Raw genomic sequence first — 13,463 nt, 5'->3', positions numbered from 1 at the left:
AACCTGTATGGAGATGTAACTCACATCCCAATTTACAGGAGTTTCTGCATCATCACACTGCTTATCTTTTAAGGCTTCAGATTTTTCATGGGAAAGTATGGCTGGGCATCTTTTCATCTCCCCCTTATAGAAACTGACTGGATTGTACTTAGGTATTTATATATGAATGAGAAGCTAATGCAAACGGTATAAATGTAAGCAGAACAGGAAATATGAAATGTATTTTATTACACAGAGTGGGATGATGGGATTTTTGTTACTAGTGAATCTGTGGAAGCTCAGGATGGAGCAGTGAATTTTTGCTCCTAGTTCGGGACACTAGGGGTGACGCGGTAGCTCCGTGGTTAAGACGCTGGGCTTGTTGGCTGCGAAGCCAGCAGCCCGGGTTCAAGACCCGAGCGCCACATGACTGGGTGAGCTCCCGTCCTCGCCCAAGTTCCTGCCAACCTAGCAGTTTGAAAGCATGCAAATGAGAGTAGATAAATAGGTACCGTGTTGGTGGGAAGGTAACAGTGCTCGGTGACATCATGCTGGCCACATGAGTGCAGAAATGTCTTCTGACGGCGCTGGCTCAAGGGCCTTGAAACAGAGATGAGGACCCACCCATCCTAGAGTCGGCAATGACTAGTGGAGTAAAATCTGCAGGAGACTCCTCTGGACGTTACAGACAGTCCTCAACTTAAGACCACAATTGAGCCCAAAATTTATGTTGCTAAATGAGAGATTTGTTAAGTGAACTTTGCCCCATTTTACAACCTTTCTTGCCACAATTCTTAAGTGGTCCACTGCGGTTGTTAAATTAGGAACACGGTTGTTAAGTGAATCGGGTTCCCCTATTGACTTTGCTGGTCAGAAGGTTGCAGAAGCTGATCACGTGACCTCGGGATACTGCAACCGTCCTAAATGTGAGTCGGCTGTCAGGCATCCAGATGTAAATCACGTGGCCATAGAGATGATGCAACGGTCATAAGTGTGAAAAACGGTGATAAGTCACTTTTTTCCAGTGCCGCTGTAATTTCGGTCACTAAGCAAACTGTTGTAAGTTGAGGGCTACCTGTACCAGGCTGGAAGATGCAGGTGCATTGTTGTGCAATGGTTTTGGAAGCATCGGGGCATGGAAGCCGTGTCCACATGGAAGTGATCTAAATTGCATTTCATTGCAGCACTTCTTCGAAGGTGTTGAAGCCCGTGTGGCTCAAGGAGTACGAGAAGAGGAGGTGAGCTACCAGTTGGCCTTCAGCAAACAAGAGCTAAGAAAGGTTATTAAGGAGTATCCCGGCAAAGAAGTCAAAAAGGGATTGGACAATCTTTATAAAAAGGTGGACAAACATCTGTGTGAAGAAGAAAACCTACTTCAGGTAATGTAAGAAGGCAGGCTAAAAGACAGAATCTAACTTTAAAAGTTTTCTGGTTGCCATCATTTGTCTCTTAATGACACCTCACAAGAATGAAATTTGAATTACACTCGTTTGCCTACTATAGAAGAATGGGTACTTAAGGTATTGAATCTTGCAGAAATGTCTAAGATTTCTGCTTATTTGAAGGATCACTCGCAAGAAAGATATATTTCAGTTTGGAGGAGATGGATAGATTATATTCAGAATAAATATGGGACTAAAAAGTTTCATTTAGCTTATGAGTAGATTTTAGATTGTTATTAATCTTAGTATTAGTATTGATTATATTTTTGTTTAAGTTATTATTATTATTATGTTTTTAATAATTTGAATGTATCTATGTTAAAGGGGAGTTAAAGCACATTATGAATTTGGTTAATTTTATAATGGATAATCTTAGTTAGAATATGATTATTATATCTATAACCCTGTATTCAGCTCTGGGAAGTGGGGGGGAAGGGGGGTGGTTTGGGGTGGGTGGGTTTTGGGGATATGTATTGTAAAATTTTTTTTTGTAAAACTCTAATAAAAAAAAAGAAATTTGAATTACACTAGTTTGGATTATAGTATGTAGTGATGTGACAGAGAATGAGGTGGCTGTATGGAGTCACTGAAGCAGTAGGCATGAGCTTAAATGGACTCCAGAAGATGGTAGAGGACAGGAAGGCCTGGAGCAATGTTGTCCATGGGGTTGTGATGGGTCAGACATGACTTCGCAACTAACAACAACAAATGTAGTGATAGGATTTGAATGAACGGTAGTAGAACACATCGTTTCTAACAAGCTGAGGAGAAAGACTCTTCTTCCTTATGCATTAATAGTTTAGGCTGAGATAAATGTTTGTGTAAAGAACTATGAAGTCATGTAAACCCCTGCTATCATGTAAGTCAAGCAGCTCAGACGTAGATTAGTATTTCAGTGGAAACTCAATTTATGCCTCAAGCATTAGTGCATAAAATTAAACGTACGTTCCCTGGGTACTTCAGGTGTTTAACACTGGAAGCATTGAATGTGACCTCACCTGTGGAGTTTTGGACTGGAGCTTTTCATTTATTTATTAAAGCTTCCTTTTTCTCTTTTTGGTAGGTGGTGTGGCATTCCATGCAAGATGAATTCATACGGCAGTACAAGCATTTTGAAGGCTTAATAGCACGTTGCTATCCTGGTTCTGGAATTACTATGGAATTTACTATTCAGGATATTTTAGATTACTTCTCCAGTATTGCACAGTCACACTGAAATTTGCCTGGCGCAAAGCAAGATAAGCTCACAAAGTTGCTGGTGAAAGCATTGTTGACACTGGAAGTTCTCATTTTGAGGAATGGCAGGATGTTCTTAAATTATCTTCATGCATATCAGCAGTTGACTTAAGGCCAGCTTTCCTCAATGTAACGCTATCTTATATAAAATTGGATTACAGCTCTGAGAATTCACAGCAAAGTTGTTCTACTGGCTAAGAATTCTGAGAATTCTAGTCCATTCCATTGGAAAATTGGCCTAGATGGAAGTACTGCCTAATTGCTGAAAAAAAGAGTGTTGAACTATACGTTTTGACATGTAAGTGATAGGTCAAATGTATATTTATTATACTAAGTTCATCTGCTTTCATAATCCTTTTACTTTTAGAAATTAATAAGTAAGTATAGATATTATATCAACATCTGGTGGGTTTTTTCCCCTTGAAAGTGCATGTTAATATACACGTTAATAAGATGTCTGAGTTTTTGAGAACCAATTTACTGGATTATGTAAATACAATTCTTTCGATTTGAAGTATAAAAAAAGCTCTTTACAAAGAAAGTACTTATTTCCTGAGGGAGATTATTAGCTGTGCCTCAGCATGGCACAAAAGAAAAAAAATGCTTTATTTCTCCAGAAGAATCAGCCAGTGTAATGTTCAATGCATTCATTGATTGAGGTTTCCTTAGCAACTCTGAAATTTTTAGATTTAAGCATCGTCATTGTAAATTTGTTCGGATGGCTGTATTTAGCAAGAAAAATGCAAGTTACTACTCTTCTGTAAAAAGAACTGTTGAGACTTAAAATGTCTTTTTAGGTTGTATCCTAGTATTGTAATCTTTAACTCACATGTTCACAGAATGCACTTTGGCCAATGTATTTATCTCTCTTAGTTTCTTCCTCAGTGCATTGTTTTCACACAAGCTACCTTATATATTTTCAGTCGATGAGGATTCCGCGCGCTCTGGAAATTATGTTTTCTCACAGATTGGTTTTATAATTATTACTGGTGTAAATGGTGTGGAAACTGGACTACTACCTCTTTGCAGCACTTCTTTCTGTTTAGTAGCAAGGAAGGAATTTGTAGAAATGTTTGGCTTCTCCTTCCCACAAAGGTGTTCTTTCACTATGTACTTTACAACGAGCACGTAAAAAAGCAACCTGAACTAGAATGCGATGGTAACAGATGTCGTGCTGTGTGATCACACCACAAACAGAAATGATAAAGTGTACTTTGCTTTCAAAGAGCCAATATGCCATGACATCCACACACACACACACACACACACCCCGAGGAACTCAACAGGTACCTTCCTAATGCTCAGGCCTAAGAACCATTTGTTTATATTACTTCTATTTTAGTTGTGTAGCTTTATTTTGTTGGTCCCCAGACTTCTGTTTCTAGGCAAATGTCAAATACTTGTACGGTCTCTCCTGATTCAAGTGAAAAGGAGAAAGTGTGTTGGAGAATGAAATATAAATAAATGTTACCATACCGATGATGCTGTATTTATTTCCCTCCATTTACAAAATTATTGATATATGTAGTAGCAGCACATGTTTTCATGCCATTAAAATGTCATAAAAAGCAATTGCATTTGCCAAAAAAACCCCAACCCCAACAAGAATCCTCCAGTTTGCACAAAACTGATGTAGAATGATGGGACTCTCATATTTATGTTTACTATGTGTAATCTAATATTGATAATCAAGAGAAACAAGGGAGCATCTTGAGAAATTTCATGGGTTTCCTTGATAGTTTAGCTGGGGAATCAAAAGAAGCAATAGTGTGTCAGTCAGATTAACAAGACAACTTCTTACATAATTGGGAAGATCCTGAGTACCCATCAAGAAATTTAGTGGTATTGTAACTGTCCAGAATCTTGGCACTTGCCGAACTTTAATGTGCCATCTTTGTCAAAGATGGTTTACATATTTTTTAAATGAGATTAGCCTGCTGGAAAGGAGAGCCCCAGCCTCAACCACTAATGATCCTCATTTTCAACATCTCATTTGAGTAGAAAGAGTCTGAATCAAATTCTAGCTCAGGGGTCCCCACCCCGGGTCTGTGGATCAGAATGCGGCATGCCAGCAACCGGTTCACACAAACCAGCAAAGGCCCATCCGCGGGATGCAGGTAGCACACAAAACCATGCAATCTCTGGACTGTGGAAAAACCTTTCTCCACAGAACCGGTCCCTGGTGCCCAAAAGGTTGGGGACCTCTGTTCTGGATAGCTTCTGTTCTGGATTCTGCAGAGGTACCGCGAAACATTCTTAGGAAATTAGAAACAATCACAATTTGGGTCTGGTTGATTAAATAGGAATCTAGAGACTGGCCATCACAACCAGTGGTGGGATTCAAATATGTGAACAACCGGTTCTCTGTGTGGATGCTGCTTGTGGAAATCCATTCTGGGCCTGGGCAACAAACAAAAATTAGCTACTGGTTCTGCTGAAGTGATGCGAACCGGCTGAATCCCACCACTGATCACAACCATGTTGCCAAGAAAGCTACCCTCAAATTTCTACCTGTACCTGAAGGGGCAAGAAGGCAGCAGAGAAGGGAGACAAGATTTTTTTTTAATGTAGAAGGCCTTTGGGTTAAGCTGGGATCAACTGTGCAAAAATAATCAGTCAAGATTTACAAAATTAAAAGCTCATCAGTCAAGATTTACAAGATAATTTCGATTTTAAGTGCTTCTGGAATTCTGGGGGGGGGGGTCCTATGTTTTCTATTATGACACATGTACCAAAGCCAAAATTTCAGGCCAAAGAGAAGATGTCTATCTCTTTATGGAAATGTATTTCAAAGGTAATGAGTGGTCTGGTTATTACATGATCAGATGAAGAGAAATGGCTAATAAAAAAAACACTTGATGGTCCTTTTCACATCCTTGGTGGTAAATCCACTTGTCATATTTTTCTTCCCTTTATAGCCTGGTGAAATTTAACAGAAGACAATGAACCAGTTAGGAAAGTTAATGTGTGCTGCTAGTCGTTTCCAACTCTAGGGGCCGGTGCTCATCTCCGTTTCAAAGCCGAAGAGCCAGCGCTTGTCCGAGGACGTCTCCGTGGTCATGTGTCTGGCATGACTAGACGCCAAAGGCGCACAGAACGCTGTTACCTTCCCACCGTAGTGGTCCCTATTTTTCTACTTGCATTTTTACGTGCTTTCGAACTGCTAGGTTGGCAGAAGCTGGGACGAGTAACAGACACGGCACTCGGGATTCGACCCACACCAAACTGCCGACCTTCTGGTCGACAAGCTCAGCGTCCTAACCCACTGAGCCACCGCGTCCCTCTATCTTTGGGTACACAGATTTATATCTGGATGCAAACAACATTTCCTAGGCAAGAGATTCAAACGCAGCTAAATAAATAAATAAATAAATAAATAAATAAATAAATAAATAAATAAATAAATAAATATAATTGAGCCTTGGTGGAGCAGTGGGCTAATGCCTCCTTAAGTAGCACCAGCTGCCTGCAATTATTTTTTTATTTTATTTTTATTTTTTTATTTTTATTACATTTATATCCCGCCCTTCTCCGAAGACTCAGGGCGGCTTACAAGCTTAGCAGTAGCCTTCATTCTATGTATATGCCTGCTTATTAGGGCTTTCACACACACCCCAAGTGGCATTATTACAAAGTCAGCTTATTGCCCCCAACAATCTGGGTCCTCATTTTACCTACCTCGGAAGGATGGAAGGCTGAGTCAACCTTGAGCCTGGTGGGATGCGAACCTGCACTAATTGCAGGCAGCTGGTGTTACTTAAGGAGGCATCAGCCCACTGCTCCACCAAGGCTCTTTAGTGCAGGTTCGCATCCCACCAGGCTCAAGGTTGACTCAGCCTTCCATCCTTCCTTACCATGAGGTAAAATGAGGACCCAGATTGTTGGGGGCAATTAAGCTGACTTTGTAATAATGCCGCTTGGGGTGGGTGTGAAAGCCCTAATAAGCAGGCATATACATAGAATGAAGGCTACTGCTAAGCTTGTAAGCCGCCCTGAGTCTTTGGAGAAGGGCGGGATATAAATGGAATTAAAATAAAAATAAATAAATAAATAAATAAATAAAAATCCAGCTGTGCCATCCACCCAACAGAGTTGAAGAACCAAAGTCTCGTGTTTTGTTTTGTTTTTTTGTCTTTTCTTCCAACGGAGAAGTTGCCAATCCCGCTCACCTCCAGCAGGGGCCGCTGTGGCGGACGGGAGAACCCTTCGATAAGTCGGTTGCTTTCGAAGGCTTTTGCGCTCCGCCGGTTGCTGGGGCAACCCGAAGAGGAAGTCGCCCGTCCTCCGCGCGCCATTTTCAAACGGCTGCTTCGGCCCGGCCGCTGGCTTTTTGGCGGCGGCAAGGGGCAGCTCCAACCAGGCCGCCACCCCCCACACACCGCTTACCTCCAGGACTTGATGCGGGGCGAGGCGTGCGAGACGGCAGCAAAGGCCCTCCCGCCTCCGAAGCAGGCCGCGGTTTGAGGCCCGCGGGCCCCGTTTCCATGACGACGTGGAATGACGGTCGAAGGATGACGTCGCCCGGCTGGGAGTAGCGCCCGAAAGGGCTGAAAGCGAAGCGAGGGAGGCCCGGAGAGCGGGGCGCCTGGGGAGGCCCCAGCAGGTTCGTGCGGTTGTGGCCAAGCGACCCCAGTCGCCCTTCTCACACACACCCCCCAAGCCAAATTGGCTGCCAGGTGTTTTCAGCCAGCTCTCCCCTTTTAAACCCTTAACCCCTCCAGGTCGCCCCGTTGCCTTTCTACGCTGCCCCCTTTCGCTTCTGTATTTTTTATTTTTATTTTATTTTATTTATTTTAATTCCCATTTTCCCTTGCCAGAGCTGAGTAGCGTTGGAACTTGTGTTTTGCCAAACGTTTTTTTAGTAACTAGTATGAATCTCTTCTGGTGGCCTGAATGTGTGTGTATATATGTGTGTGCGTGTGTGTTTGTGCATATGTGTGTGTGTGTATATGTATATGTGTATATGTATGTATGTATATGTATATGTGTGTTTATATATATATATACACAGGGCTTTTTTTGTCATAGAACGCTCAGAACGGAGTTCCGGCACCTTTTTTGGATGGAAACTTGTAGGGTAGGCAAGGTGGGTTGTATGACATGTGTGAGTTCCGGCACCTTTTTCTTTTACAAAAAAAGCACTGCACACACACATATATGTATGTGTATATATGTATGTATGTGTGTGTGTGTGTATATACATATACATATACATATACATATACATATATATATATATATATATATATATATATATATATATATATATATATATACATATATATACATATATATATATATACATACATACACACACACACACACACACACACACACACACACACACACACACACACACACATATATATATATATATATATATATATATATATATATATATATATATATATATATATATATAAGGTAAAGGTTCCCCCGCACGTGCGTGCTACTTGTTTCCGACTCTAGGGGCCGGTGCTCATCTCCGTTTCAAAGCCGAAGAGCCAGCGCTTGTCCGAGGACGTCTCTGTGGTCATGTGGCCGGCATGACTAGACGCCAAAGGCGCACGGAACGCTGTTACCTTCCCACCGTAGTGGTCCCTATTTTTCTACTTGATTTTTTACGTGCTTTCGAACTGCTCGGTTGGCAGAAGCTGGGACGAGTAACAGGCGCTCACTCTGCTACGCGGCACTCTGGATTCGACCCACCAAACTGCCGACCTTCTGATCGACAAGCTCAGCGTCCTAACCCACTGAGTGCATATATGTGTGTGTGTAAATAATAATAATAATAATAATAATAATAATAATAATAATAATAATAATAATAATAATAATAATAAAATGTTGGAAGAGACCTTGGAGGTCATCTAGTCCAACCCCCTGCTCAGGCAGGAAACCCTATACCATTTCAGACAAATGGCTGTCCAATCTCTTCTTAAAAACTTCCAGTGTTGGATCATCCACAACTTCTAGAGGCAAGCCTCTAATTGTTCTGTCGGGAAATTTCTTCTTAGTTCTACGTTGCTTCTCTCCTTGACTAGTTTCCATCCGTTGCTTCTTGTTCTTGCTTTCAGGTGCTTTGGAGAATAGCTTGACTCTCTCTTCTTTGGGGCAGCCCCTGAGATTTTGGGATACGGTTATCATGTCCCCCCTCATCCTTCTCTTCATTAAACTAGACCAGGGGTCGGCAACCTTAAACACTCCAAGAGCTACTTGGACCCGTTTCCCAGAGGAAAAAAAACACTGGGAGCTGCAAAACTCGTGCGCACGTGAGGGGGGGACCTTGAGTTTAATTAAAAAGAAATAGAGGCTGCTGTGCATGAGTTCTCTCTCTCTCTCCCTCCCTCCCTCTCCCCCTCTCTCTCCGATCTTCTGCTCACCTGGTAAGCTGGCTTCATGCTGTTCTCAGAGAAGCTGACATACATTCTTATTGGGCTGGCTCTCCTGCCCTTGAGAGCTGCTGCTTTTTGCTGCTTCCTGTGGAGATGCAGCAAAGGCAGGAGCCCCGCCCAGTAAGCTTGTCAGCTTCTCGGTGAACAGCCACTCTCTATTTACACACACACACACACACGCACACACACACACACACACAGAGAGAGAGAGAGAGAGAGAGAGAGAGAGAGAGAGAGAGAGAGAGAGAGAGAGAGAAGGGAAGTGCAAGTGCCTGTCTCTGTCTCTCTCAGAGGAAGACTGGGAGCCGAAGGAGAAGGCTGAAAGAGCTGTACGCAGCTCCAGAGGTGCGGGTTGCCGACCCGTGAACTAGACATACCCAATTCCAGCAACCGTTCCTTATATGTTTTAGCCTCCAGACCTCTAATCATCTTTGTTGCTCTTCTCTGTACTCTTTCCAGAGTCTCAACATCTTTTTTACACCTTGGTGACCAAAACTGGATGCAGTATTCCAAGTGTGGCCTTACCAAGTGGTAAAGTGGTATTAACACTTTATGTGGTCTTGATTCTATCCCTCTGTTGATGCAGCCTAATACTGTGTTGGCTTTTTTGGCAGCTGCAGCACAATGTGTGTGTGTGTGTGTGTGTGTGTGTGTGACTTTTGCCCCAGATTACGACTTTTGCCACAGTTGTTAAGTGAATCACTGCAGTTGTTAAATTAGTAACAAGGTTGTTAAGTGAAATTGGTTTCCCCATTGACTTTGCTTGGCAGAAGGTCGCAAAAGAGGATCACATGATCCCAGGACACTACAGCCATTATAAATGTGAGTCAGTTGTCAAGTATCCGAATGAAAATCAGGTGACCATGGGGATGCTGCAACGGTCATAAGCATGAAAAATGGTCATACGTCACCTTTTTTAGTGTCGTAACTTTGAACGGTCTTTAAGCAAGCTCTTATAAGTCAAGGTCTATGTGTAGTGGTTAAGTTGCTGGCCTAGAAACCAGGAGACTGCAAGTTCTAGATCAGGGGTCTCCAACCTTGGCAACTTTTAAGACTTGTGGACTTCCACAATTGAAGAGTTGAATTCCACAAGTCTTAAAGTTGCCAAGGTTGAGGACCCTGGTCTAAACCTCTAGCCATGAAGGCTGCTGGATGACTTTTAGCCCAACTGACCTCACAGGTTTGTTGTTGTGGGAAAATAGGAGGCAGAGGCATGTTCACGTCTTGAGTTATGTATAGTTTAAAAAAGGATGATGATAAAGAATTGTTGCTATTATATAATGCTGTATGTGAGTGTGATATTTCATTGTGTGAAATTGTTATTTCATTGTATCAGTAAGGTGTGATTGTTATTTCATTGTATTAGTAAGGGTTTTCTTTGGATCCACACCTTCCTCTGTTGACCTCATTTATAAATCTGAATTGCCAGAATAACCATTCCCATTTTTGCAATGAGTTCACTCACTGCTGGCAAGCATGTGATTTGGTCCTATAGGTTAATGTTATAAGTGCATGGTAATTTGTATAGTTTTAAATTTGTATAGGTTTAATTATTTACTGGCCGCCTTTTTGAACCTATTTTTTTTTGTTTAGAGAATCTTCACAATGACTGCAGTTGTGGAGCGGAAGTTTGTTAATTTAAGGAAACGATTGGATCAGTTGGGATACCGACAACCACTGGGAGTAGAAAGTTTGCCTCTGGTGGAAAAACTTTTCAGGTATTAAAAAAAGGAATAAAAGAAAATACTTGGATCGGTGCAGTTCTTTATGGAAGGTGACCCAGTTCAGCAACTTGTAAAGTATTATTATTCCCTTTGGCAGGAAGGATGTAAGATTCTTCTTGTGCATCTTTTTTCTTGGAGCTAAATTAATATGAACCTATTGCTTGACATGGACATTAGAAAGAAAACGCTAGAACTGATCAGTAATCAAAATGTACGATTACTATTTCACTACATGGCGATTCAACAGAACACTTACAAGGAATTAGAAATATACTTTCAACATTCCAATATTTTCATTATTTGTTTTATTAATTTTAGTGACCTTGTTCACACCACTGAGAGCCTCCGGAGCACAAAGTTATCTGCTGGTAAAATTGAAAAAGAATGCAGTAACTTTGATGTTGTTCTAGAACCTTATCGAGAAGAAAATGCTAGACTCACACGTGAAAATAATGAATTGCACTTAGAAGTTCTGAAATTGAAAGAGCAATTTGAAGAACAGGTCAAAGGTAATCCAATTTTTAAAAAAAAAACATTCCGTCTTACATTTTGCAGTTTTGTCTTTGCTGTCTGTTTTTAACTAAGTTGAAGCGTTGTCCCTAATTCTGCAAATTTTCTATCTCGATGCTACACTTAAAGGGTTTTGTTCAAGACAAATAACATTTCGTATTCCCCTCTTCCGTACCTGCAAGCTCGAAAGGGAAACATGCTGCAGTACTACACTTTACTTTTTTTCAGTTTTTCAATTAATTTGGGAAGAAGATAGCAGTAGGGGCTAAATTCTGGTCATACAATTAATTTTTATTTAAAAGAGCACTGATTTCTTTTTTTTTTTTTTTTGTGCAAGCAGATTCAGACCGGGAATCTGGATACAGTTTTTAAGAAACTGCTTTTGAGCTGAACATTAATCAGGTGTCTATAAATCCAGGTAGTCCTCACTTACCAACCGTAATTGGACTGGAAACTCCATTGCTGACTGATGCGGTCATATGGCACCATGTTATATGACCGTGCCAAATTATGATGGCCATTCCGGCAGTTTTAAGTGGCTGTTGTTAAGCGAATTGCAAGTAGTATGCAGCATCTCCATTTGGTCACCCCCTAATGGCTTCCCCATTGACTTTGCTTGTTGGAAGCTGGCAGTGAAGTTTCCATATGGCGATTATGTGACGATGGGATGCTGCAAAGTCATTGCAAGCCAGTCGCCAAGCCGACCGTTGAAAATTCAAATGGGTGGCTAGATGGGTGGAACTTCAATAAGACAGCCATATGTTACACGGAATTAACGTTTTAATGCACAAATTTTGTAAGAGAAATAAAACCACTTCATTATTATTTTGGGAAACGATTCCGGCTTTTAAGTTGACATTCACTTGATTGGGCCTGTTTTTATGACCTCCTTTGTGATGGTCGTAAAGCAAACCCCGTAGACGTTAAGCAAATTTTAATGCTGTTAAGAGAACTCACTGTTTTTGCTGGAGGTAAATGCCAAGCGCCCAAAACGCAATCAGAAGACCGAGGGGAATGTCAGAACTTTGAAACCATGTTGTACATCCTTTTTGAGGGGGGGAGGTCTGTCATAATCTAATGGATACTAACTTGAGGAATGCCTGCCATTAAATCATTGATAATGCCAGTGATTTAATTCTTGCTTAGCATTTTTTTTCCATCATAATGAATGCAGTATTTTTTGGGAGTCCCGAGCATTTACAACACACTCAATTTGAGAGCTGCATAGGATGACTGTTATAGTGTCTACTCTGTTAAAATGGTTGCAGCAAGTCACGCAATATTCATTCCATACCGTCTACTCTTAACAGCTCCCCAAACATTTTCTACTTTTCCTTTCTTTCTCACCAAGTAGGCTGTATCGGAATGCCATGCAGACATTTTGTTTTTCGACATGCTAGCTGCCTACGCATTTTTATTTTTTTAAAAAATGCAGGCGGAACAAAGAATTTGGAGATTATTAAAGGTGAGGACCGTATGCATGAGCTCTCGTAGCACAGTGCTGCCTCTGATTATGATTGATAATCATAAATACGTTAACGTAATAATTTTGATGGCGATGCTTTCTGTTCAATCATGTCCAATTCTTAATGATTCTTGAACCAGCTCTCCTTCTGTTCCCCCCCTCTCCTCTCTCTTTTCCCTTCCCCCCCCCCCAAAGATTTTCTGACCTTGCATGACTTATTTCAGTTGTTCTATTCTCTGTCTGGGTTTGATGGCATCTAGACGCCATGGTTTTGGGCAGCCTTATAATAATGTTAGATACAAGAAAACAGTTTATGAAGAGTTTCTTATTGTTAGCATTGTGCAGTAAAAAAACAGAAGCCTGGGATCAAACTGTTTTCCTCCTTACAGACTTGAAAGCTACTCTGAGGAAATTTGAACACGAGAATTCAGACATGAAATTTTTGAATAATCAATATATACATAAAATGAGGTCATTAGAAAAAGAAAACAAAGCCAAGACTGACAAAATTCAACAGCTTCAAGAAAAAAACCTACAAGCTGTGGTACAGACCCCAGGTACAGTGACAATCTATGTCAGGGGTGTCAAACTCAATTTCATTGAGGGCCGCATCAGCATTGCGGTTGCCCTCAGGGGGCCGGGTGGGCGTGGCCTACTGGGTGGGCGTGGTTAAAGTGCGTATGGCCTACTGGGTGGGCATGGCCAGCTCTAC

At 41.4% G+C, this 13,463-nt stretch overlaps 2 protein-coding genes across 8 annotated transcripts in view; both read left to right on the top strand.

The window, feature by feature from the left end:
* The window catches only part of EXOC1 (exocyst complex component 1), a 42,769-nt gene extending 38,632 nt beyond the window's left edge, over nt 1-4,137 (top strand). For all 6 annotated transcript variants that reach the window (XM_081332980.1, XM_081332979.1, XM_081332982.1 and 3 more), the window contains 2 exons: nt 1,164-1,358; nt 2,485-4,137. In XM_081332980.1, the coding sequence (XP_081189106.1) occupies nt 1,164-1,358; nt 2,485-2,637 (348 nt within the window). In that variant the 3' untranslated portion in view covers nt 2,638-4,137. The remainder of the gene's footprint in view (nt 1-1,163; nt 1,359-2,484) is intronic.
* A 2,671-nt stretch (nt 4,138-6,808) lies between these two features.
* The window catches only part of CEP135 (centrosomal protein 135), a 47,846-nt gene continuing 41,191 nt past the window's right edge, over nt 6,809-13,463 (top strand). For both annotated transcript variants that reach the window (XM_081332785.1, XM_081332786.1), the window contains exons 1-4: nt 6,809-7,260; nt 10,646-10,770; nt 11,095-11,285; nt 13,141-13,308. In XM_081332785.1, coding sequence (XP_081188911.1) covers nt 10,658-10,770; nt 11,095-11,285; nt 13,141-13,308 — 472 coding nt within the window. In that variant the 5' untranslated portion in view covers nt 6,809-7,260; nt 10,646-10,657. The remainder of the gene's footprint in view (nt 7,261-10,645; nt 10,771-11,094; nt 11,286-13,140; nt 13,309-13,463) is intronic.

Source organism: Vipera berus, assembly GCF_964194415.1.
Source record: "Vipera berus genome assembly, chromosome: 7".
NCBI classification, from domain to species: Eukaryota; Metazoa; Chordata; class Lepidosauria; order Squamata; family Viperidae; genus Vipera; species Vipera berus.
The sequence above is the reverse complement of the archived record's forward strand: the minus strand, read 5'-3'. Positions and strand labels throughout refer to the sequence as shown.